Below are 24,886 nucleotides of genomic sequence, written 5' to 3' on the forward strand. Positions count from 1 at the left end.
TTTTTTTGTTTTTTAATTAATTAAACGCAATTGGGAATTGCTCAGATTGTCTTTAATTGTCGTGGTTTAATTCTTATACAGAGGTATAAAATGCATTTTTCATAATTGCATTGACAAATGTTAATTGTAAAAGTCAACATTTTCATTTACGCAACTAGACACCTCAAAGTATCGATAGCTGTATCAGGATATTAGCCTTGGTTTTACTTGGTATCGGATCCAAAGGAAAAGTGGTATCGCGCATCCCTACTGATTTGAAATGAAATCAGCTGATTAGCCGGATCGGTGGGCGGGTTCAAATACGAGTGGACGCCATCTTGAACGATTGCTTCTTGACTCTTTCGTAGTCAGCTAAAACCTGAATACACCTCACACATACACACACATACACACACACACCGCACACGGAACCGGTTATTTCTGTTATCCAAAGGTAAACGTGCATTCGCTTAAACTGCCTCCACTTGTGGTTAGCTCGTTACCACAAATTAAACTATTTCGTGACAACTTTTACGACCGGCTTTGCTGTTAATATGTGTCGCCATCGTTACGCAGCGTAGCTTAGCCCGCTAGCAGAGCTAGCACGGCGCTCTCCAAGCGGACTAGTTAATGGTGGGTATTAAACCTTACTTTAGTTTATAGACTAACGCCAGATTTTTTTTTTTGCCGCATATCCATTAGACTAAAGCTGCGAAGCGGTATGGATTAGAAATGGATATTATGTCAATAGCGTGTAGTAGTCATTTGTCGGTGGCTAGCGGAAAGGTAACGAGGCTAGTTCTTCTGCGAGGCTAGTTGGTCGTATTTTAAAAAGGCAGAGAATCCTCCTGGCCAGTCGCATTCAGGTATTTATTCCCATGGTACAGCACAGTCCACGATACCTGTGTAGTTGACCTGCTGATGTGCTTACTTCACTTGTGTCCACGCTCTTTTCTAAACAACATGAATCGTCATCGCTGTGTCGGCTAACTTTTGACGTTAGGCCCGGCTCCTACAGCTAAATTTTGACCTCGAGATTCTCACCAACGTCAGATATGATACATTATTCTGTCCATTTTTGCTCTTTTATACCATTTCTAACGTTGTCTCTCGTGTGTTTCAGGGTTGGACAGACCTGAGAAAGGACACATCGGCTTAGTTAAGCTAACAAGGTGGCTTAACTAAGCCAGTACTTGAAGGCTAGCGAAGCCCTCCTGGTGTATTGTTTTCCAGATAACATTGGCAGATTAAATATCTATGATAAGCCCTAATTTAATTTCCATGCATAGAAGTCTTATACACGTTGAAAAGAGGACTTTATTTCCTGACACTTGATGTCCCGTGAATATAGTTGAGGAACTGAAGATTTAAAATATATTATTAGTTATTGAAGTTTGAAGAGAAGAGAAGAGGGCAATCTTGAGTTTTGAGCAGTCCCCAGGAGAGTGGACATACTCGTTCCGGAGACTGTAAAAAGGTTTTATTGCCACCGGGACTGAAAATTAAGCTGAGTGAACATGAGCACCGCCAGGACGGAGAACCCAGTGATTCTGGGCTTGTCCAACCAGAATGGACAGCTAAGAGGCTCTGTAAAGCCTGCTGGAGCACCAGGTGGAGGTGGAGGAGGGCCTCAACAACAGCAGTTTAACCAGATGAAAGGCACAATCAACAATGGTAACTCCCAGCCAGCCCCTGCAACAAACGCTGTCATCAAGTAAGTTATTTGTCATTAGACATACAAGAATTGGGGCTCATTTTCCATATGTCACACAGATGTTGGTGTCAATTCTTTGTTAGGATTATTTCTTACAGGAATTGATTTCTTTACAGGCCTGGAGATGACTGGAAGAAAAATTTGAAATTACCCCCAAAGGACATGAGGATGAAAACTTCGGTGGGTACAACATTTGAATTTTAGTTGTGCTTTTGTCAGGTCATCTTTCTAGTTTCAGTATGTTAACATCTCCTGTCACGCCTTTCTGGTTTTAGAACAATAACCCAAGAATCAGCCTGTTTAAAAATGGTGTTTAATAAATGTACCTGCTGCCCCAGGATTACTGTAAATTTGCAGGTGTCGCATCTTTACAGCTATTTTAACCTCACAATCTCTTTACCTTTTACGAACCAATTGCTAATGGATTGACGTGATTACAGGATGTGACTGCAACCAAAGGCAATGAGTTTGAAGATTATTGCCTAAAGAGGGAGCTGCTCATGGGAATCTTTGAAATGGGATGGGAAAAGCCGTCTCCAATCCAGGTACGTTTAGTCACAACAGTGAGTTGATCCCTTTTGAGAGTTAAATAAGAACGTGTTTGTTTTGAAGGAAGTGTTTGTATTGATAATTATAGAGTCGGGTAACGTCTCGTTACTTGTTTCACTTCCTTGACTTTTATGTGTTAAAACTGACTGATACCTCTGCTAAATTAAAACAATATGGAATTTGTATAAAATGTGCATATGAGCACCACCAAGGGGTTTAAATGTGGACAATGTTAAAATGGTTTTGGTCATACTCTGGTTATACAACAAATAAGTGAGCCGTTGCACTAGAGGTTGCACTATTTTTAGCCATGCAAGTGGTGTGGCTCTGGGGCATGGCAGCATTTGTTGGCTCCACTGCTTATGCCTAGAGCGAAATATCTGTATAACTATTACACTGGTTGTCACAAGTGTTTGTACAGACATTCATGGTCTATAGATGATAAACTCTAAAAAACCTTGGACATCCCAGACTGAATATGGTCAAAGTTTTCATCTATTTTGCAAAAACTCAGCTTAGCAGATGTATATTGTCCAAAATTGTGGTTCCCAAACAAGGTATTGTGATTTTGATCTCAACAGTTGATGATTTAATTGAACCTTTGTTAGCATTGTGATTGGTCTGCTGATTAACAGCTAGAGGGCTCATACTCGCTGTTCTGAGAGGAAACCTGTCAATAAGGTTTGCATCGAAACTTGTGTTTGTAATTATTCCAAAATGTGAAAAATGACTAGTGAAAAGACTAATAATTATTTCAATGTTTACCAACATTTGCATAGCGGCAAACTAGCTGTCTTGCTCCTACATTATCTCTGAAACTCTTTCAATAAAGAGTGTACCTGGCATTTCTTTTGTTTGTCTGACCTAGGTACAGTAAGATAGGAAGTAGGTACTTGACAAAGTGTAGGAGCACTCTGGTTGATGGTCTACACACCAATCGGAAGACCTACAAGGATCAATTACCACGCATTTTGTTAAAGCCAAAACATAAAAATGTTATTTGTTCTTAAGGCCAATTGTTTGGTACTTAAACTATCATTTACTTTGAGTTCAGTCCTAATCGGCAACTTTATACCTTTCAAAGTTCACACTACTACCACTGTCACTGTGAGCATGTCAGCAAGCTAACAGAAATATTATGTTTAAAGAAACACTATACAGCCTTAAAGGCCAAAGCTGGCTTTGGTAATCAACTGAAGTCTTTTTCCACATCTACTCATCGCTTGGTATCACTGGACTTCCCAGACAAATCTAACTAGACGTTCACCTTTCCTGAAACACCGTTCTTATAATTGGCTCTCCTTGACTTCCTTTAAGAAATGCACTGACTGTGCCTGACCATAGAGATGAACGTAGTTTATTGATCTGTTACTGCTGCTTTTTTTGTGTAGGAGGAAAGCATTCCCATTGCACTGTCAGGAAGGGATATTTTGGCCAGAGCCAAGAACGGCACGGGAAAGAGTGGAGCCTACCTCATTCCCTTACTTGAACGCATTGACCTGAAGCGGGACTGCATACAAGGTGAGAAAGCTTTGTTTTCTACCATAGTTTGCTCACAATAAGTGTCAGTGCTCCCCTAGTCTCAGTTGTTCACACTATATGTTCAGATTTCACAACAGTGGCATACGGTGCAAGCATGAAAAGCAGCAAGTGTCTCATCTAAGGCTTTACCTCCAGGCTGTTGAGTGAAAACCCCAAATGCATCATATTGCCTAAGAGGAAATGCCTTCTCCTTAATTGTATTCAGAATTTTCTCACTAGAAGAAAATTAGAAACCAATAAACTGAAGTTTCCTAGGTTTCCAGTTCTTGATCATTTATTATTGTTCCAGAGTCTGCTCCACATTCAGCTAAATGACTGATTTCACAAGTCTGTCTTAACTTTCAATACATAATAGGTGGTTTAGACTAAAGCTGACGGAGAAGCTATAGCACCAGCGTTGAGTCTTTGCAGACCGTGGCGCTGTAACTGGTGTTCCCAGAAATGTAACCGGTCGATGCAGAGCGCAAGAGCTATGATTGGTCTGCTTGGTTGTTGCGTATTTCTCCTTCTCCGCCTTTATCGAATTGATTGTTTTGGATCAGTAAAGATAGAACACATTGAGGATAGTTTAACTGAGGACTTTCTGAGATTCAAACATTTGTATGACTCATGTTTGACAAAATTTAAGCAAACGTTTCAGTCGCTATTGTTGAATGTGACGTAGGCAGCGAAAACAAAAACTGACCTGACTGGGGGAAAATATCTTGGCGCTGAATAGCGTTTGGGTGGTGTTTTTACAGAGCGAACCAGGCTGACGAGTGCACAAGTATAAGTGACCTACACTGGCGTAGGTTAGGGTTAGGTCTAGATTCCTCAGTACGCAAAACTGCCTTAACTGGGAACTGTGCATTTTTATTTGTTTCTTAAACAAGTGTTCCTGTCGTTGCAGCTTTGGTCATAGTGCCCACCAGAGAACTGGCTCTGCAAGTAAGCCAAATATGTATCCAGGTCAGCAAACACATGGGTGGAGTGAAGGTAATGGCAACCACAGGTGGAACCAACCTCCGCGATGACATCATGAGACTTGACGAAACGGGTAATCTTCAGATTGTGCTGCATTCATGTCTCATTTATGAGTCATAAGATCAAATTGGTGCCATAGGGGCTGGTCAAGTGATTGGTGCATGTGTAGCAAATATCTGCTCAAAACATTCTAAACTTCCATGACCCAGGTAAGGTTTTATTTCATATGATACTGCTGTAATAAATTATTAAATGCACAGTGTGAAGTTAAAACGCATTTCAAGAAGAGCTTCTCTAGCTTTACTCATTTATTCCGTAGCTTTAATTGTCAAATACTGCACAGCCATCAAATTGTAGTTATTTTTTTGGTCTGCCTAACTTGTCTGCTGTGAGTTTATGAGCTTTATTTCCTATTATGCCACAAAATGTACTGTAGTGTACATTCTTAATGTTGGTGTGCACATTTTTAGTGATGATTCAAATGAATTCAGAGTCTAAAATTAGATTATTTTGAGCGTGTGTTAATGTGTTGCCTGGCAAAGCTCAATGTTGCAACATATCTGCTCAAGCAAAGCTCCTGTATTGTACTGTAAATAATCATGTGGATAGCTGTGTTTGGGTTATACGAACACTTAAAAAAAACTGCAGGCTGCATCCACACACGGCACACGAAACCTTTACAATCGTTAGCAAGTATAATAAATCTCAGCTGGGTTGTGGAAGAGACATCGTTCATGCATCTTGAAAATCAACTACACCTTTTCGGACCTGCGGTAGAAATGGCGACGGCCAGATCAAAACAAGCACTTTGACCTTGGTGCCCTGTTTGCCACAGTCAAAACAAGATTCTGTTTCTAATTATCTTTGTGTTCACTTTTACAGTACATGTCGTCATTGCCACTCCTGGGAGGATCCTAGACCTCATAAAGAAAGGAGTGGCCAAAGTGAATCAAGTGCAGATGATTGTTCTGGATGAAGTGAGTTTTTTTTTTTTTTTGCCTTTTCTAAATAAAACTTTGTAACTTGACAACTAAATGTGTTTCTGCTCTCGTCTCCACTTAAAAGGCTGACAAACTACTGTCCCAGGACTTTGTGGTGATGATGGAGGAAATACTGGGATTCCTGTCCAAACAGAGGCAGATTTTGCTGTATTCTGCTACCTTCCCTCTCAGTGTTCAAAAGTTCATGGTACATTTCTCCCCCCCTCCTCATATTTAAGCACTTGTCTCATCATTTTATTTATAATCTTATAAACCGATTTACCTTCAAAACCTGCAGCACAAACTGACTGAACGTCACTTCTGTCTTCTACTTTGTAGAATTCACACCTGCAGAAACCATACGAGATCAACCTAATGGAGGAGCTTACGCTGAAGGGTGTGACTCAGTATTATGCTTATGTAACTGAAAGGCAAAAAGTCCATTGCCTTAACACCTTGTTTTCCAGGGTAAGTGTTGTTCTTTCTGCACTTTATGATGAGAATTCTTCAAGAAGCCAACCTGCTTCTAAACTTTTAATTAACACTTTCTGTAATGACTTTGATCAAAGACGTTGGCACACATATACTTTTCTGTAAGGACTATTTTTAAACCTCAGTTTCACGACTTTCTCTACACATTTTTTAATTATTCCTTCTTCTTTTTTTCAGCTCCAGATCAACCAGTCTATAATCTTCTGCAACTCCTCTCAGAGAGTGGAGCTCCTTGCCAAGAAGATCTCCCAGCTTGGCTATTCATGTTTCTACATTCATGCCAAGATGAGACAGGTCAGCTCAGTGCACTGCTCAGAACAAAAACCTGTTCACCACTTTTCTGAAATGCACAGGTGGCTTCAGATACACACGAGGACAGCTGCTGCTATTACTTTTGTTGAACATTAAAGCGGTGCATTGTTTAGACGTGCACGTCCCTGTCTATTTCTGGATTGTTATTTCATTGCTATTTCTTTCCAAGATGAGCAATAATGCTTTTCAACAAGGGCGGCTGAATAACACTAAAACTCTGTTTAGACTGAGCCAGATCAACAGTTGTTGTGTAAGGTTTGCATGACCTGCTCCATGTGAATTCTGCGTTTAAATCAGCTTTTTTCTGCTCTCTAGGAGCATCGCAACCGTGTGTTCCATGACTTCAGAAATGGCCTGTGCCGGAATCTCGTCTGCACTGGTGAGTGATCGAGGCGCGTGCACGTACACCTGATACATTTCAGCTGTCGTCAGACTGTCCACACATCACTGGACGCCCACCTGTTCCTGCATCGGCCCCAGACATAATTTTGCACGTGGTGACTGCTCAGGACCACGGAGATGTTGGTTCAACTGATCGACTGTTTGTCAATGACTTCTCAAAAGCTTGTCCAATGAGATTAGGCTCGATCCAGATTCCTGAGATGCCACAGATGTATTTGTTTTAAAAATAAGTTTGTTTATTAGCTCTGTGGATGCCAATGAATGAGCTCATGAGTCATGAATGAGCGCATGAATCATGAATGATCTCATGTTTCCTGGGGGAGCATAGCAAACCATGTAATTTGCCCTTTGTTGGTTTAATGTGAAGTTTTGCTGCCATGATAGATTTGGCATGTTTTCAAATGTGAAACAAAAGGTGTGTACACAAACCGAATAGTTTTGTTTTTTGTTAGCGGTTTGATAATAACTTGTATGTGATAAGTATTTTCTTTAATGTTTGATTTCACCTGTCTCTTCTAGACCTCTTCACAAGAGGAATTGACATTCAAGCTGTGAATGTTGTGATCAATTTTGATTTTCCCAAGCTGGGAGAAACATACCTTCATCGCATTGGTAGATCAGGTAATTACCAGTGTTATTTGACGACCCTGTGCACTTTATTTCTCTGGTATTTTTTTTTTTTTTTAGCAGAAAGTGATGATATTTAAATATTACTTCAACCTCTTCCGTTCCCAGGACGCTTTGGACACTTGGGTTTAGCCATCAACCTCATCACATACGACGATCGCTTCAACCTGAAGGGGATTGAGGAGCAGCTTGGAACAGAGATCAAGCCCATCCCTGGCATCATTGACAAAAGTCTATATGTGGCAGAGTACCACAGCGAGAGTGGTGAAGAACTCAAGCCATGAGCCAGTGAGTGCACACAGTACGTGATCTTTCATTAGCAAGGAAAGGCGAAATTCGAAAGTTCCCATTTAATTTGCAGGAACAATAGACAAGTGACAGTAATATAACTTGTTCTGTTTTATTTTTATAGTTTACTTGAACAACTAAATATTTATTATGCAGCCAGTGTTGCTGTCAGACGAGACTTTGGATAAAAGTGTCCTCTCTGCCTTTGAAAAACATCTGTTACCGTTATTTTCAAACATGGCAAACACAATCTACAGCCACTCTAAGAAAAATGAGCATTTTGTTCAAAGATGGTCCTTATTTTATACAGAGTTATAGTGTTTGGAGTATTTGATGTGAATCAGCTGTAGCAGGGATATCATTTGTAAGGCACTGAGATTTTGCAAAAACAACAAAGACCTTTTTAATACAGGATATCTGCTGATAATGAGTCACACATGTTGATTTAATAAATGCACTCTGTCCACTGTGCACTCTACATGCATAAATCAAGAATTGCGTAACATCAATCAGCTTGGACCAAAGTCCACAACAATATTTTTTTATTGTAGCCCACTAAAATGAGAAGCCGCTGTGTGTAGCTTTAAGAAGAAAAAGGTTTAATTTGGTAAATGATCTTCTAAAAAATCTGTATTGTCTGCATTTCTAGTAAACTGCTCAATGATTTGGCAGTAAAAATAATTTAAGTACTTGAGTTTGTATCTTACTTAATTCTCCTCTTCTTTCTCTGCAGATCAGTCCATCCTTCACTCCCCTTTGTATCCTTTTTCTCATCCCCCACCATCCCGGACTTTTTTTTTTTTTTTCATGTACAGTTTCTGTCGTCGTTTTTTTTTTTGTTTTTGTTTTATTTTTTTTTTCTTTGGACACCACCATTAGGAATGTGTGTTTTGATGGACGCGTTTTGAAAGAACTCATCTGCCTTCTTAAAAGGCCCCCGTGCTGCACCACCACAGCCTGAAGACGCAAGCACCCGAGGAAAGCATGGGACCAAGTTGAAAAATAATATCAGTGCACATTGTGATAATTCATATCCACCACTGACGAAGCCAGCAACCGACAGACCCGCATAGGACGCCCTCCGCTCTCCACTTTTTAGTTTGAAAGTTTTAACCGATTTGTATCAAGTGCCTTAACAAGCAGTTCAACTCGTTCTAAAGTAATAACCCTGCATTATCCGCCATCTCACTCGCGTCACACCACACACTCATGCTCACCTAATTGAAAATTTATTACACTTATTTAACGTCTAACCAAATAGGTGATCTCATAACTGTTTTTGGTTCAAGTCATCCATTGGGATACGGAGACGATTCGGAGGGAGTCTGGTCTGAATTATCTTTTCGCTGGCTTACCTGAACGCGAGTCTGGCTGACAAAAGAGGACAAACTTGGATTTTCCATGGACAGAGATGCTGGATTTTCTTTCCAAGACGCGGCCAGACTTCCCATACGCTTGTGACGAAGCTTCTGCTTCTCAGAGACCCAGAGCCTTTCCTCAGTCTTCAGCATCAGAACACTAAAGATTAATAAGCAGCGTTGCAACACCATGAGTCAAGAGGATTCCTGTTTTGATGGAGTTTATTTGGAGAGAACGCTTTATTATTTTTTTTTTTTTCTTCTTGTCCTGCGTTTCACCTTCCTATTGGGATGGCCATACTTAATTCTGCGAGATGTGCAGCCGTCATGCGGGATGCACCTTTACACCTTGTGTACATACCTTCATTTTAAGATTGTTTTAAACAAGTTCGAACGGCTCTATGACAAACTGAAAAGCCACCCACCCCTTCTCTCTTGTTAGCACTGGAGACTTTTTTCCTTAACTGCCAGTTAGTTTGATCTGCAATGTTGGCCTATGACTTAATTTATAATTTTAGAAATTGCAGAATTTATCGGACTCTTAAACATTTAAATGTTTTTTGGAGACCGTGTGTCACTGATAATCTTTTAGCTCCTCCCAATTTGTTAGCGAGTGCAATTCAAAGACGCACTTACAGGCGGACATTGTTTAAATTGTTGCCCTTGTTCTCTTTACCAGTGTTAACAAGCGTTGAGTCTAGACCGATTTTTGAGCTTTTGCTTTTGGGTGATGAATTATTTGTTGTCACCAGCCTGGACTTGTGGAACTGACTCTGAGACTCTAAGGTCTGCAGTTATGAGTGCTGGCGTTGGAAGAGAAAATATTCGATCCCGTAGTAGTACTACTTGCTGCAGTGCAGCTGAATTGGCAGATAATTAGTTTTTAGGGGGAGGTATTAGCTGTTACGTTGATTTATGCTCTGTTTAAGCACAGCTACATGACTTCCTAACGTCGGGGGGAAGCTGTTGTTTTATTTTTTTTTTCCCCTTTTGAAGAATGTCGGCCGAATGCATCAAAACAAACTGTCTGACCTAAAAAAAAATGTAGCAGGAATTCATTCTCTGTGCGTCGCCATTTAGCCGTCTCTCTCCTAAAAAAAACCAGCTCACAAAAGATGCTTCTCTGAAAATGACCTGAGCAGGTTGGGGCTGCACTTAAACACAACAAAAACGGGGAGAGAGACGGGTTCAGGCGACGACACTGGCTGCACTGATGCTTTTGTACACGTTGTATGATGGGAGAGACGTGTATGTCAGTGCAGGGCATTTAAACAATTGGCACAGAGGGAAAATGGCCATGAAGGAATATAAAATAACCAAGTTTGACTGCTTCTTTAAAAAAAAAACAAAAAATAACCTGGGCACCTCAGCCTGCTGAGTCTATGGCTTAATTCTTTGCCATTTATGGATGGCTTTAATTTTTTTTTTTTTTTTCGGGTTGGGGAGGTACATTTTTTTTGTGGCATTTATATGCAACATGACAACCTTTCACTTGCATTAAGGTTCTCTGACCATTTATTTGTTCGGCTGAACCTTTTTGCAAAAGAGGTTCCCTGTTATTATGGTGAGATGCTCTCTTTACCGTTCTGACCAATGAGAAGTAGCATAAATATTTAATTTAAGCTCGCGACAAAAAGGATGATTTAATTATAAGACTACCTATATATTTCTCATTGGTTAAAACTCTGATCCCTGTTCCCACAAGTTTGCCGTCCCAGAAATACTTGAAGTTGATAATTGGGATGTTTTTTTTGGGGGGGGAGGGCTTTATTTATTTAAAAAATAAGAAAAGAAAAAGCAACGATACAAATTGAGCATTAGTTGAGGGAACAGGGATCGAATTGTGCAGGCACTTGGCAGCTGTCTGTTTCTTGTCAGCCCCCTGGAAGTAATCGCCTCAGAAAAACCTGTCGATACTGAAACAAGGAGATTGTAGAAGAGTGTATGGCTACCTGATGATGGGGATGTGGCTTTTACTGCCGGGGGGGCTGCCACTGGACAACCTTAAAGACTGAGACAAGAGCATCTTGCCCCAGATTCGGTTCCAATTGGTTTCTTCTACTTCCTATATTGTCTCATTCTTTAAGGTATTTTTAAATTTCACGGGGAGGTATAATTGGTTCACTCGCTGCCCTGATGCACCGGTTCGTCCTCTTGATAAGTGGCGACACATTCACGATGACACAGCTTTTGTGTGAAATTTGGCCGTTTCCTACACTCGGCTGTCAGGGGGACGTGAGAGAGAGGAGTCCTTTTTAGGATTTCTCTCCAAACTGATGCATCAGTAAAGAAACATGTGGGGAGGGGGCCTCTGGGCACTTTACAGACGGGATAATATGATCTGAAGATCCAAAGCTTTGGAAATGGGTACAAAAAAGTTTGGAAAAAGTTGCCCTTAGATATTGATTTATTTTTTTTTTGTTTTGTTTTTTTTTTAATGAAACTTTCAAGTGGAGGACACCTTACTGAAAAAGTCTCCAAATTTAAGTGCAGAACTTAAAGCTTGAGTTCATTTTTTTTTATGATTTGTAATTTGGTTATTTAATTGGCAGATTTTTCAGTGATGCTAATTTTACAATGGAGTTAAGATGTCATGAATATTATTGGCTACTGGATTGGATCTAAAGTTTTGTTCAGAAATAATAAAGCTCACTGAAATTTACTGGGAGTCTGTAGTTTATTTTTGTTGTTGCTGCAGTTTGTTTTTAAATTTCTCTTTCAGAGCTACAATCGGAGAGCATGAAAACTCTGAAATGGTTAAAAATAAAAACTCACGTCATCCGTTAATGTTTATATATTTGATGTATGACACAAGTAACTTTTTCCAGCAACTGTTTATAGATTTATTTCTCTTAGAATTAACTTTATCACAGTTCCAGTGTGTTATACACTCAATTTGCCTTTAAACTACTTAGATGCTTCTTAAAACCTAATTTACAGTTAATTCAACTCTGAGTTTTACCAGCGGATGCAATTTAAGGCCCAAATTCAAGCTCGGTGCCTCTTTGTCATCATCGGAAAATAAAAAGCTACCTGAAGGTACCAAGTACATCTGTGTAAACGATACAACCCAATGGGGCTATGCAGCCATTATGCTGTTGAATGTAGAATACCAGAACAACAGCAAAGGAGTTTGTGAAGAAGACACAAGATATAAAGATATATTTATACTTGTTTATTAGAGTAACAGAAGGCCTATGTTGATGTAACCTCAAAGGCATGGAAGAATCCTGCAAATAAAATAAATCATACTGGTTTGCAGCTGCATGTGGGAAATACAAGAAATCTTTGGTTTAGAGCAGTATATGTCATGATTAGCATTCAATATTAAGCTATTTAAATAATACACAGGTTCAAATGTTCTTGTTTATTTCAAACGTGCAACAGCCGGAGGGCCAACTAAACCTAAACATACCTGTATCAACATAGCAGAACAGAGGAACCTGACAAAGTCAGCATGTAAAATGCAGCCTTGTGATTGGCTCAGCAGTGATAGGGGCGGGGCCTACTGTGGATTCATGTTAATGTGCGTTTAAAGATTTGTGAGGGACAATTAAAAAATATAAGAAATGTCTAATCAACCAATGATTTTGCATGTCCTGTACTGTGTGCCACTGGCAATAAGAATCCGTAACCTATCTAGCAAGTCGTCCCACTGTGAAGCATGGTGGTGGCAGCATCATACTGCAGGAGGTATTTGGAAGGAAGATCATAAGACCTCAGCCAGGAAGTTCAAATTCATCCATTCTCCTTGTAACCACTTGTCTGGAGCTCATCCCATCTGTCACTGCATCTGCCAGGCGGCCAATGGATTCGAGGCTTCGGTGCCAAACACCAACCGCTACGCCGCTCCGGAAGCTAAAGTTAAGTCTCCCAAATGGACAGTGACCTAGAGTGTACTTCCAAAGTTGTGGCCTGACCTCTGTCTGCCAGAAAAAATTTGCAAAGGCCCACAAAGCTGACTTGATCACACCCGTCACGACAGGAGCAAAGGGCTGAAATTCTTCAAACGTAACGTGAGAGAAACTTGTGGAAGTCTTCATGAAACATCTGACCCACGTTAAAGAAGTTAAAGGCAAGGCTACCAACTCTTGACACGCTGGGAATGTGATAAAAGAGGAAGAAGAAGGATTTTGTCTTTCATGTTAACAGAACGCGTGAAGGACTATTTGTCTGAGGTGTGTGTGTGAGCGTCTCTCTCTCCGGCTGTAGGTGTCAGTATGTCGCTGCTGTTCTCCTCAGTCACCGCTGTCTCAGTATAAACTCTGACCTGGAGGCAGTCCTCAGAGGAGCACTCACTTTCTTGTTTCTTCCTCTGGAGTCACCTCAGTTCACGGCTCAACATGCATCGCCTGGTCATACTTTGTCTCTCATCTGTGACTCTTACACTCGGGGTAGAGAGCCAGCTTCCTCCGCCATGTGACAAGTAAGACGGATGACTCTTGAAGTGTCCTTGCTTAAAAGGTTTTTGTATACACGAGGAAGTGTTTATAGATGTCTTTGCTTTCTGTTCTTCATCTCCTGGTTCAAGTCCATGAGAGTCTGACTGAGCTGTTATTCTAAAGCAAGTCTCAGGGGGGAAACTGTGGAGGATCCTAAACACTTCAAGTTTTTACATCTAAATTGAGTTTTTACAGAAAATGTTAGAAGCGTTGTAAAGCTTGCTATCTGAAATACTTAAACTACTTCCTTTTTTTGTGTTGTCCTGTCTTTATCTGCTCTCCAGTTTTTTATTTTTGGGAGCTTTCCTCTTGCTGAGGAAGTGTTTATGAGATAACGTCCGCTTTCTGCTCAGTTCAGTTCAAGGGGGTGGGGTTAGTTTGTGTAAATCTTGAATGAAACTACAGAAATCCAGGAAAAAAAAAAAGTTTCCTCATTATTTTTTTATATTATTAAATTGTCAGCAGACCTTTGCACTAATCTGCTAATTTTAGAGACATTGATATGGATTTATTGCTTCAGAGTGGCGTGCAGCACAAATAAAGAACCTTTATGATATTTGTTAATAATTCACATCTCTTAATTACAGTGAGATTTACTGCTGGGGCTCCATCTTGCATCAGATCCAAACAGCTAAACTGTTTAATGATGATAAATACTTTGTGGACATGAAACTGAGAGCAGCTCCTGGTGAGTCAAATCAAAGCTGCTGCATGATCTCCTCCTCGTGTTGTCCATCTCTTGCCTTCTTCTTTTTCTCACATTTATTAATTTCTTTTTTTTAAAAAAACAGACGTCGTTCTGTCCGCTTTCCGCAACCTTTCAAATGTGCACCCAGAAGTCCCTCGCGACAAACTGCAGGAGTTTCTGGATTCGTACTTTGAGGAGCCGGGGACGGAGTTTGCGACGTGGACGCCGCCAGACTGGCATGAAGGGTGAGAGCCAGCTGTGAGGCCTTCTGCTCGCTGTTCTTAAACTGTGCCAGATTAACATGAGTTGACTTTTGCGTGCAGGCCAAAGTTCCTGGGTGCAATAGCCGACCATAAACTACGTGACTGGGCAGGAAAGATACACGATCTGTGGAAGTCTCTGGGCAGGAAGGTGATAACGAGTAAACAAATTAATATGCATTTATGATTACTGACTGATAACAGTTTAACTCATTCATTCGCTCAGGGCTCTAAAGTTTTGAATGATTAAGCAAATATCCTGCATAGTTCCTATACTGTAATAAGAAACAACAACAACAACAACAAAAATAATAATTATAATAATAATAAATTAAGTAATTATGTGATTACCAGATCACGGATTTGCACTTCCGGTTCTTCGAGCGCACATTTTCGCGTATTTGTGGAAGGCGTGGTTAGGGCGCTCCTTTTTCACCTGACAACGACAAATACTATTTTCTGATTGGCTGATTGGCCGTTGATATTTTCTGATTGGTTGCCGGTTGAAGCGGAGCAGTTCGCCTTCGTTTCATATGTTAATAGATCACCAATCTCTATTAAAGTCTACCTGCGGCGAGTTTTATCATTTTTCGGCGTGAGAAATGTCACGTGTTGCGTGATCGCGTGAGAACTTATTGAAATGCGCGCGAGACTTTGGGCATTAGCCATTAGGCTAGCTCAGGCTAAGGACCTCCAAACTGATGGAGATTATTCCTTTACTAAAATATGTTGCATTCATGTCAGTGCGTATTTAAAGAAAGTTCATTTTGTGGGGGAAAATTAAAAATATGTGTATAAAAACTATCTAATCAACCAAAGATTTAATGAAATCAGTACCTCTGCCGATCCCCTAGGGGTCGCGCAACCCGCCTGTTGAAGACCTATGAAGACACAACAACCAGAACAACAGATGTCAACAGAAACAACATGCAGCTATTAAGCAGATACAGCTAATGATGTTCACATATTTGGTTGTTCTGAAGCCAGTGCTTCAGATGGAGACTAAATGTATTGGAAAATTGAAAGAGGTGCAGTTTCTTATGTCAATAGGTTTTGTATTCCATAATTTAGAAGCTCTCACATAAAAGCACGGTAGACTAAAGGCTTACACTTCACACAGTCTCCTCTGAGGACTGACCTTGTTACTTTCCTGCTTTATAAAGGCACAGAGTGGTGGTGGTGCCTTTACCACTGATGAATTTAAAAAGTAAGTAAAGTAAAGTGAGTTTTATGAAGATCCCCCAAGCTTTCTGTCCAGCACCTTGAGCGCTTGCTTATGCAGTGATAAGATGAGTTTCATGAAAAGTGTTGTCAAGCAGTTTCTAATACATCTAAAAATTTGACAGATCATTATCATTCACTTGATTTTTTAAACGTTAAATCATTCGAATCATCAATAATGGCGCTTTTCTCCAAGCACCCGCCTGCATGTGCACTGTCATCAAAACTTATCTCTCCCCCAGATTCGCATCGATGTCAGAGATCACCCAGAGCTCTACTCTCAGATATACACCCCGCATCCCGTCGTCGTGCCGGGGGGCCGCTTCAGGGAACTCTACTACTGGTGAGCGAGCGATGAAGCCTTTCACTCAGCTGTCTGTCTGACAGCCCCGGTACAGTCTGGGGCCAGAGAGGAGGCGAGATCACAGCCAGACCCAGCCAGGGGTCTCTGCTGAGAGCCCGCCTGAGTGCTGTGTGCAGACAGTGACGTGATGTGCTCTGTGCCCGACAGGGACTCCTACTGGGTCATCAACGGGCTCCTGCTGTCAGAGATGAGATGCACGGCCCACGGGATGATACAGAACTTCCTCTACCTTGTCAACAGGTAAGCCTTAAAGCTCCTTTCATCTTTCCTAGCACACAAAGTAAAAAAAAAAAAAAAAAAATAGTAGTCCGGCTCACTGTGGGTAGTTTAGTACGATCGTTGTGAGTAATAAGCATTTAGCACAGCTTTGAAAATGGAGCTCTCGTGGGGGGGCAATTTCAAGATTTGTGGAATAAAAGATTTTTTTTTCTTTCCCCCTCTCTTTCAGATATGGCTTCATTCCAAATGGTGGGCGGATTTACTATGAAAGGCGCAGCCAGCCTCCATTCCTCACCCTAATGGTGGAGAGCTACTACAAAGCCACCGGGGATAAAGAGTTCCTCAGGTGATATTTAGGCCCGAGCTGACGTCCTGCCTGACACATAATCACTCTCCCGCCGCCTCCCGTCACTTCCAGAACAGACATATTAAACATTAAAACCTCAGCGCATTCCTGCTCCCTCCGGGGGGTTTTGTTTCTCCGAACCGCGCTAGATGATAAAGTGACAGTTTGACTTTCGGGTGTGGTGATATTAAAGAGCGTGGAAAGTATTCTGAATTAAAACATTCCCTCCCGGTGTCTGTTCCGAAACCTGCACTGTTTCAGAGAGGCTTTGCCGATTCTGGAGAAGGAATACGAGTTCTGGATGCGGAACCGTTCCGTGTCTGTGAGGGCGCATGGATCAGAGCACGTCCTGAACCGGTTCAACGTGGAGGCCGACTTGCCAAGGTATGTCTGGAAGGGATTCAGATAAAAACTAAACCCAAAATACTGTATATTTAGCTTTTCACGCACACTTACCACACGCTTCTTTCCAGGCCCGAGTCCTACACAGATGATCTGGAACTGGCTGAGGGGCTCTCCAAAGGTAACGGCTTACAAGTCATGAACTCTCTTTTATGTGCACGAGATGCATCGCTCCACTACGGTCATTTTATTCCACGAGAGAGACGGGCGAATGCTTTAGCTGTGGGGTTCTCCTTCCTGGAATAGAGGCTCTGTGTTTTAGAGAAATGGAGTACATTCCCACGGAGTCGAGGAATCGTCTGCGGAAAAAAACAAATTTGCTCTGAACATACTTCAGTATGGGTCTGTGATGAATATTTAATGCTGAAACACATTCATTCTCTGAACTATTTCATCACACTTTAAAGAGAAGCCGTGTGAGGGAAAATGCCCTTGTTATTAGCGGCTAAGATGTTTTATTACAAAAAAAAGTGTTGATTAATGAAGCTGTATTTTTTTTTTAAAATAAGACATAATCACGTTCTTGAAGAGACATTTGTGAAAAAATCTGAAACAAACATGTCCCAAACATGAGGCTGCATATTTTATTTTTCAGATGCTGTTTTTTTTCCTTGCAGCTCTGCAAGTCATTTTGTGTTTTTCTTCCTGCCCTCAGACCAGAAGCAGCAGCTGTGGATGGATCTGAAAGCCGGGGCAGAGTCTGGTTGGGATTTTAGTTCCCGCTGGTATATACAGACTCACAATCACAGTCGCAGCAACGGCAGGCTCGGAGAAACCCGCACCAGCCAGATCCTGCCCGTTGACCTCAACGCTCTGCTGTGCCGCAATGAGAAAACTCTGGCGTCGTTTCACCGGGAGCTGGGTGAGAGCAGGAGCAGCCTTTGACCTTGGGTGTAGCTGTGGCCGTGTGCATAAAAGGCTTTTAGCTCCTAACGGGCGTTACGTAACGGTGATGTGCTTCCTCTCTGCAGGTGACGGTGACTCAGCTGTGCGCTTCGACCAGGCTGTGACCCGCAGGCTGGAGGCCGTGGAGGCCGTGCTGTGGGATGCTGAGAGGGGAGCCTGGTTTGACTACAGCCTGGTGACGCAGTCCAAACGCTTTGAGTTTTACCCCTCCAACCTGGCACCTATTTGGGCGCAGTGCTATTCTGGGCCCGAGTTTGAAGAGAAGGCAGTACAATATCTGAAGGTTGGAGGATATTCATGGTTTTAATTCTCAAAAGTCGCTCAGAATCGTCTTGGTTTAGTAAAAGATACGCATGTTTTTCCCCTCTTGACTTGGAAGATATCTATTCACCTATTTATTTGGTTTTATTTGAGCTCAACGGTTTAACAGACAAAATTCAAGGTAACTCAAGAAAAAAAAAATCATGAATAGCTTTTAGAGGAACTATTTCCTCAGCAGGACATGGTTCCGGTGAAAATTATGAGTAAAGGTTAAATTATGTATTTATGCCATTTGCGTGAAAGGCCTCTTTAGCATCCAAATAAGGTCGGAGGAATAAATAGACGGACGACAGCTGATTCTGAACAGAGCCCTGTGTGTGCAGACGCAGCTCTCCCAGTCTGACGTGCGCCTTGAAGACCGCTGCTTTGAGGCGGCTGCTCCAGCAGATGGCACACACACACCGCGAAGCCTTCGCTCACGCCTCTCCTCCTCTTGTTGCTTGTTTGTGTCTGTGCAGGGGAGTGGCGCTCTCCAGTTCCCCAACGGTGTTCCGACGTCACTGAACGACTCGGGGCAGCAGTGGGACTACCCGAACGCGTGGCCTCCTCTGCAGCACATGCTCATTGAAGGTAGCCGCACCTGCCATTGTTGAGAATTTACCTCGAAATCCTGATGATTCAGCGTGCGTTCGCCGTGCCGCTATTGTCTTTTTTTTTTTTTTTTGCTATTTCTGAAAACACACAGCGGTTTGTAACTGTGAGAGCACTGCTGCAGTATTTGCTGTGGTCCCGTGTATCTGAGCTGATAGCGATTGAGCTGAACTGCAGACCTCTGGCTAGGATCAGGTTCATTTGGAGGTGTTCCTCCAGGGAGATGAAATTGTCAGGAAATAGTTGAGGTTTCCGAACACATTTCAGCTCCACGTTGGCCTCAACTGCTGACGTTTGGTTTTAATTCGATGGTGTTTAGAGCCACATTAGATACGGCGTAAGAACTGCTCTCCTTTGCATATACACATCTCACACTTTTTTATGATCCGCTGTCTTTGGAGGTGGTCCGATGTGCCTGCATAGCAACTATCTCTATTTTCTTCGTGCTTCAGCTCACTCTCCATCAAGTGAAATACATGCTCAGCTGCTCTGGAATCACATGAATGACTGGACCAGTCGAGAAAATTGCACAATGTGGGCATAAAAATATCCTTGCTTTTCAAGACGCCTGTATGTTTAGCATTTATTTCGAAGCCTCCACCTGTGCAGAGTCAGGAGTTCCTTCCCCAGCCAGTCATTTCTTATCCACTGTGCTGGAGGGAGCACAGAGCCAGCATAATGAATGATACACAGACTTATGTGGTATATTTGTTCTGACTTTGCTCTGTGATTGGGATCTTTTTCCAGGTTTCTCCAGACTGTCTTCAAAGGAAGCTAAGGAGCTAGCTTTCGATTTGGCCCAGCGTTGGATCAAGACGAACTGGTTGGCTTACACGAAGTATGACGCCATGTTTGAAAAGGTGAGGAGTGTTTTTTTTTCAGGTCTGCTGAAATACTTCAGAGCTTGTGCTGCACGGTGATAACACGCAGACTCGTTGTCGTTTTTCCTCCTCCTGACAGTACGACGTGAACGGCGACGGCAAACCCGGCGGTGGAGGAGAATATGAAGTTCAGGTATTTTCCTTTCATGCGTCGCCGGTGTAAAACTAATGTGCTTACAGTCACACGCGTCTCTCTGATTTCACGCAGAGCCTCGTCTCTTCTTCCTTCCTCACGTTCTGCTTCTTAACTTGAGCACATTTGCATGGATATGTACTCTCACTCCTCCCTTCTTCTTCTTTTTTTTTTGTTTGTTTTCTTTGGTGGTAGAATATTTTCATTTTCTTTTAGTTTGTGCTGATGGAAATAGTAAGGAAACATCTTGTTTGTCTTGCTCTGTGTGTTGCCTCCCCGTAGCTGGGTTTCGGTTGGACCAATGGCGTGGCCCTGCAGCTCCTGGACCAGTATGGGGCGACGCTCACGTCAGGAGGGCGGCGTGTGTGCTCCGGCCTCCTGCTGCCTCTGGTCATCTCAGCCGCTCTCATGATTCACTGAATCGGAGGTGTCAGAAGCGCCTGACTGAAGGTTGGATTTTATTATTCCCGGTCTCACTCTGGTCCGCAGACAGGCTCGAAAACAAACACAAACTGACTTTACAAAAGAGACTACGAACGTGCTTAATTGACTCTTTTAAATCATACATGATCGAGAAGAATTTTATTTGCAGCGGGAAGAGAATTTATTGTATCTAAGAATCACTTTGATGAATCTTTTAGTATTTATCCTCTGAGGTAAATGGTCCTTGGTGCTACCAGGAGATGCAGATCATCCAAGCACTTAATGCAGTCCGCTGGTGATTAGGGCACAACATTAACTAGTCCCAGATATTGAACTGACATCATAAGCAGTTATTCACCTAATTCAATTAGAAACTTTATCGCCGTATTGTGGCCTAACTCCCACAGAGACGTTCTATTCGCCGAAGTCGGGACGTAAATGAGTTCAGTGTGTGAAGCTAAATGGGAAGCGGCTGCATTAAATACATTTAAAACAAAGCACTATTTATTTTATGTGGTCAGTTGTGCGGTGTGTATTGCTTTACATGTCAGCCAGGGAGTGCTGGACTGAAGTGGTGTTCTCACATCACATGTTAATTATTGTTTGCATTGTTTTATAAAGGTCTGGGCCTGAAATTATATAATTTTCAATAAACGCAGTAATAAAAGTGTGTGGGAATGAATGTCCCTGCCTTCTGCCAGCTGTGCTTTAGAAATCACTGCGCGTTAAAATGACCTCTGTTCCTTGTTAAAGATGCAAAGTGCACATACTCAGAGTTGAGCACAAAACATGACAACAAAACAACAATTGGCACTGCATTATGTGCATGGCAATAACAGGCTTTACTACTGACGATTGCTACTTTTATATGGGCACGAGTTTTCCATTGATAATCAGAATGATAACCCAATGAGATAAAAAAGAAAAAAGCAAACAGTCCACCTCAACACTTTAACTGGCATTGTAACCACACGGTTGATCTTTTTTAGTAGTAGTGGACAATAAAATGCTTAATTTCTCATTTTGTACCCGTTTTCTAACCATTGCTAGTCATTCAATTTGTAAGATACACAATTTTGCCAATGTGTGAACACATCATATGTACAAATAACTAATCTGTGGCTTTTATACTTCTTTAGCTGTAGCACTTTTGAACAGATGATATGTCAAAATGCAGGGCAGATGAATGATGATTAATTAGTGTGGAAGTCAAAGGGTTAAAACCAACAGGCTGGAATCAGATTCAAGGGAATTTTCAGTCACAACTCTTTCATGACTCTTGATCCGATCTTTCTCTCTGGTTGTGAAATAATGTGAATAAATGTGCAGTAAACATGATGTGAAAACCAGAGTGGATGAAGACAGGGTCATTTAAAACATCTTCTGCTATTGAATGAATGTGATAGCATCAACAAAGTTGGGAAAATGAGAATATATATGTGGCCAATGAGAGCTCCTCATCATCAGTGTTATCAAATAAAGTTTAATTGACATGAAAATCCACTTTTAAAATAAGATCTACTCTTGACTGTTGTCTGAATTGTTGCCTCCTTTGACGTATGAGTGATACACACATAATACACAGAGTAGATAGACAGTTAAATCTATTTAGCACTAGAAGAGTTTATTTAATGTTAATGGTTTTTGCTTTGAATTCAGCCCCACATCAACAAAACAACAGCGATAAAATGTCATTATAAACACCGAGCTGTATCTCAGGGACAATAATGTAAAAAGAAACAAACACAAGTCAACATTTCTTGATATTTTTTCTTATTTTTTCCCACCTCCGATTGTTTCCGCGGAAGCCATTCCGTCTTTGGCATTTCCGCGTACATCAATGGTGACATGCTGGTCAAGCATGAAATTAAGTCCATATAGATATTCAAATGGTTGTCAAGAAAAAAAAGTAATGAGAAATTTGCCTTTTAAATAAGAAACTGCATCCTCTTGGCTGTGAAGATATGAGGCCCGAGCAGGGATTTCTCTGAATCTCTCTCCTTAGCATGAGTGAACACAACAGATTGGCTGTGCAATTTAAATAGGCAGAAGGCCAATAGGCGCAGCAGTCCGTGCAACCCCAAAGATCACACTCTGGTAATGCACTATTGTGTGTCTCCACCTACTTGGCATATCGCTGGCATTTCTTTTACCGCCATGCGTGACCGTGACACCCACGCACGGCAGCAGGCGTGTGTGTTACGCGGTGTTTAGAGGTGTTTAAGCAGCAGCCATTGTGTTCTCAGCCTTTCGCCCGACAGCAGCGACTCAAGTAGAACCTGCTCCGTGTGATAAGTCGCGCACATTACCGTGCTGTTTTAGCGCAAACGCGTTGTGCTCGGTTAATGAGATCGAGCTGTAAAGTGAGGAAGAAGTCGTCCGACGGGGTGACAACGTGCCACACGTGCGTGTGCATTTAATTACACGAAATCTGAAGACATTATTCTCAGAGGCACATTCGATGGGCGGGCCAGGAATTGTAAAGCACCGGCGACAACTGCATTACATGTTGTTCTGGAAGGAAAGGTCAGGGTGTCTTGTCCTCACCAGTCATCCACTAACTAGCACCGCATACAAATGAGGCTTCACCGTTTTTTTTTGTTTAGAACGCGTTTGGTTTCATTAATCATTAGGATTTATTGTTGATGGTCCCTGATGGTCCACATAAGAAGTCTTTAAAATTCTATATGTATCCTCATGCAACGTGTTTTTGAAAGAGAAAAACGCTGACACCGAGGTATCCCTGATTTCCATAATGAGAATAAGATGCCGGGTGATACGGAGAAATGTGTGAAATCCCATCAAACAGCGACGGATGAGGAAAAACTGGAAGACAATAGAGGTGGATTTCTATCTCGGAGTGAGTGTGTGGCTTTGGACGGAGGCCTGCGCTTCATTACTGCTCCCTGGCTCAGCCTCCACCAGCCCCTGCAGCACACATCACAAAAGGCTGCTCATTATCCGCCGAGTCCTCGTGGTGCTGCAGAACCCGGCTCTGCACCGCCGGGATAATCCCCGCCCCTACCTGCCTGCCCACATCCCCGACGTCTGTGAAGACCCGCGGTGGAGATGTGCCGGGAGGCTGCTCGTCTGTCCTCTGACGGTGAATCAGAGCCAGACATGGCTCCTCAGCCACCCATTCAATACGCTCCAATCAATAACTCATTCAGGGATCATGCCTGTCTTTCTGTGTAATATATTTCCCTAATTATGACCGTGGCCTCCACAAAAACAAATAAATTAATAAATAAAAATGGTTTGTCTGTGGCTTAGTAGCTAAATTGTTTGGAGATTAAGCCGACTCCTTGACCTCTAAACTGGAAGGATTGGCTAACTGGAGGCATTATGCGGATAGATATGAGACAGCTTAGTCGTATTGATTCTCCACTGTCCGGAGATATCAGACTTTTTATGATCAATAATGCTTGAGGAATCGTTCCTATAGAATTTCCCCTGCTTAAAGAGATTTTAAAAACCTGAGCTAAAGTCAGGAAGAGCTACCGGTGATAGAGAGAATTCATTATTTCCTCAGCAGATCTGCAAACGTGAACTTGGGACTGCGATGAATCTCCTGAAAAAGCTCCATCAAAAGCAGCTCAGAAAATTTTCTGAAGGTCCTTGTTGGTTCTCAAACACTTCTCCACGATACTGTCAAGTAAGAGCAGCTGTGGATATATTCTGCTTTTCTCACAGCCTGTCATGCAGAAACAAAACCGTACCTTTAATATTCTTCGGGTCGGGCTTACAGTTATTTGGACGTGACCAAAGAGTTGCACATTTCTTTATTTGAATGCACGCTCTCTGAATCCAAGTTTCTAAAAGCCTCCTCAGTTATTAAAAGTTTTAGCCGATGAAATGTTCCGTTTCTGCAGGATGGCGTGGGTGTGGTTTGATCAGATTTAATTGACAGTGCTGGCAGCGCAAGCAAACAGCTCCACATCTGTCACCGCCTGTTGACTCAGATGTCGCTAAACTGATTAGCATACAGGGGCTGGTAACTAAACCAGTGAGAAAAAGAACAGATATTGAAAGAAAAATGTTTTTTATAAAAAAATTATGCGTGGAACAGAAAAAGAAGGCTGATGAAGACATATTATCTCTGAATATTTAAATATTTAAATGAAAACGGGTTCAAACAAATTAGGAATACTTACAGAAATAAAATCAGAATAAATTAGGGGAATAAATCTCACATTTCCACATATCTTTCTAGGAGAATAAACACACCTTTTTTTTTATTTCTCCGTCCCTCCTCCTGTCCAAAACATTCAGGACTGTTGTCTGAATGTGCCACTGTGCGGTGGTAGAGCTCTTCCCAGCAATAGATGATATATGCCTTGTTTATCCAGCTACGCCATTTGGTTCTGATGAGCTTCCAATCAGTGTTGACACCCCCAAAGTCTATCAGCATTTGCAGAGTGTCCTTATATTCACTTGGAAGTTGTTGTTTTTCTTTACCAGCCACTTCACACGCTTAAGAAAA

General features: G+C 41.8%; 2 protein-coding genes across 4 annotated transcripts; both read left to right on the forward strand.

Moving 5' to 3' along the window:
• The first annotated feature begins 311 nt into the window (after positions 1–311).
• Positions 312–11,868, forward strand: ddx6 (DEAD (Asp-Glu-Ala-Asp) box helicase 6). 3 transcript variants are annotated; one of them, XM_047593650.1, is made up of 14 exons: positions 312–433; positions 1,103–1,693; positions 1,810–1,873; positions 2,134–2,238; positions 3,634–3,763; positions 4,674–4,820; positions 5,630–5,724; positions 5,813–5,935; positions 6,067–6,195; positions 6,397–6,513; positions 6,847–6,910; positions 7,453–7,554; positions 7,669–7,848; positions 8,582–11,868. In XM_047593650.1, the coding sequence occupies exons 2-13, from the start codon at positions 1,497–1,499 to the stop codon at positions 7,842–7,844; spliced, it is 1,449 nt and encodes a 482-aa protein (XP_047449606.1). In that variant the 5' UTR covers positions 312–433; positions 1,103–1,496; the 3' UTR covers positions 7,845–7,848; positions 8,582–11,868. The 3 variants fall into 3 exon arrangements, with proteins under 3 accessions (XP_047449606.1, XP_047449605.1, XP_047449607.1); XM_047593649.1 differs by having other exon boundaries at positions 322–612; XM_047593651.1 differs by having other exon boundaries at positions 331–612; positions 7,669–7,861.
• A 141-nt stretch (positions 11,869–12,009) lies between these two features.
• Positions 12,010–21,073, forward strand: treh (trehalase (brush-border membrane glycoprotein)). The gene is made up of 15 exons (XM_047593648.1): positions 12,010–13,632; positions 14,236–14,336; positions 14,440–14,581; positions 14,660–14,747; positions 16,060–16,160; positions 16,329–16,421; positions 16,630–16,746; positions 17,008–17,130; positions 17,220–17,269; positions 17,804–18,010; positions 18,120–18,337; positions 18,834–18,945; positions 19,714–19,826; positions 19,927–19,980; positions 20,263–21,073. Exons 1-15 carry the CDS (start codon positions 13,550–13,552, stop codon positions 20,398–20,400), a joined length of 1,740 nt encoding a protein of 579 aa, XP_047449604.1. The 5' UTR covers positions 12,010–13,549; the 3' UTR covers positions 20,401–21,073.
• Positions 21,074–24,886: the final 3,813 nt, after the last annotated feature.

Source organism: Mugil cephalus, chromosome 9 (assembly GCF_022458985.1).
Source record: "Mugil cephalus isolate CIBA_MC_2020 chromosome 9, CIBA_Mcephalus_1.1, whole genome shotgun sequence".
Classification (NCBI taxonomy): Eukaryota; Metazoa; Chordata; class Actinopteri; order Mugiliformes; family Mugilidae; genus Mugil; species Mugil cephalus.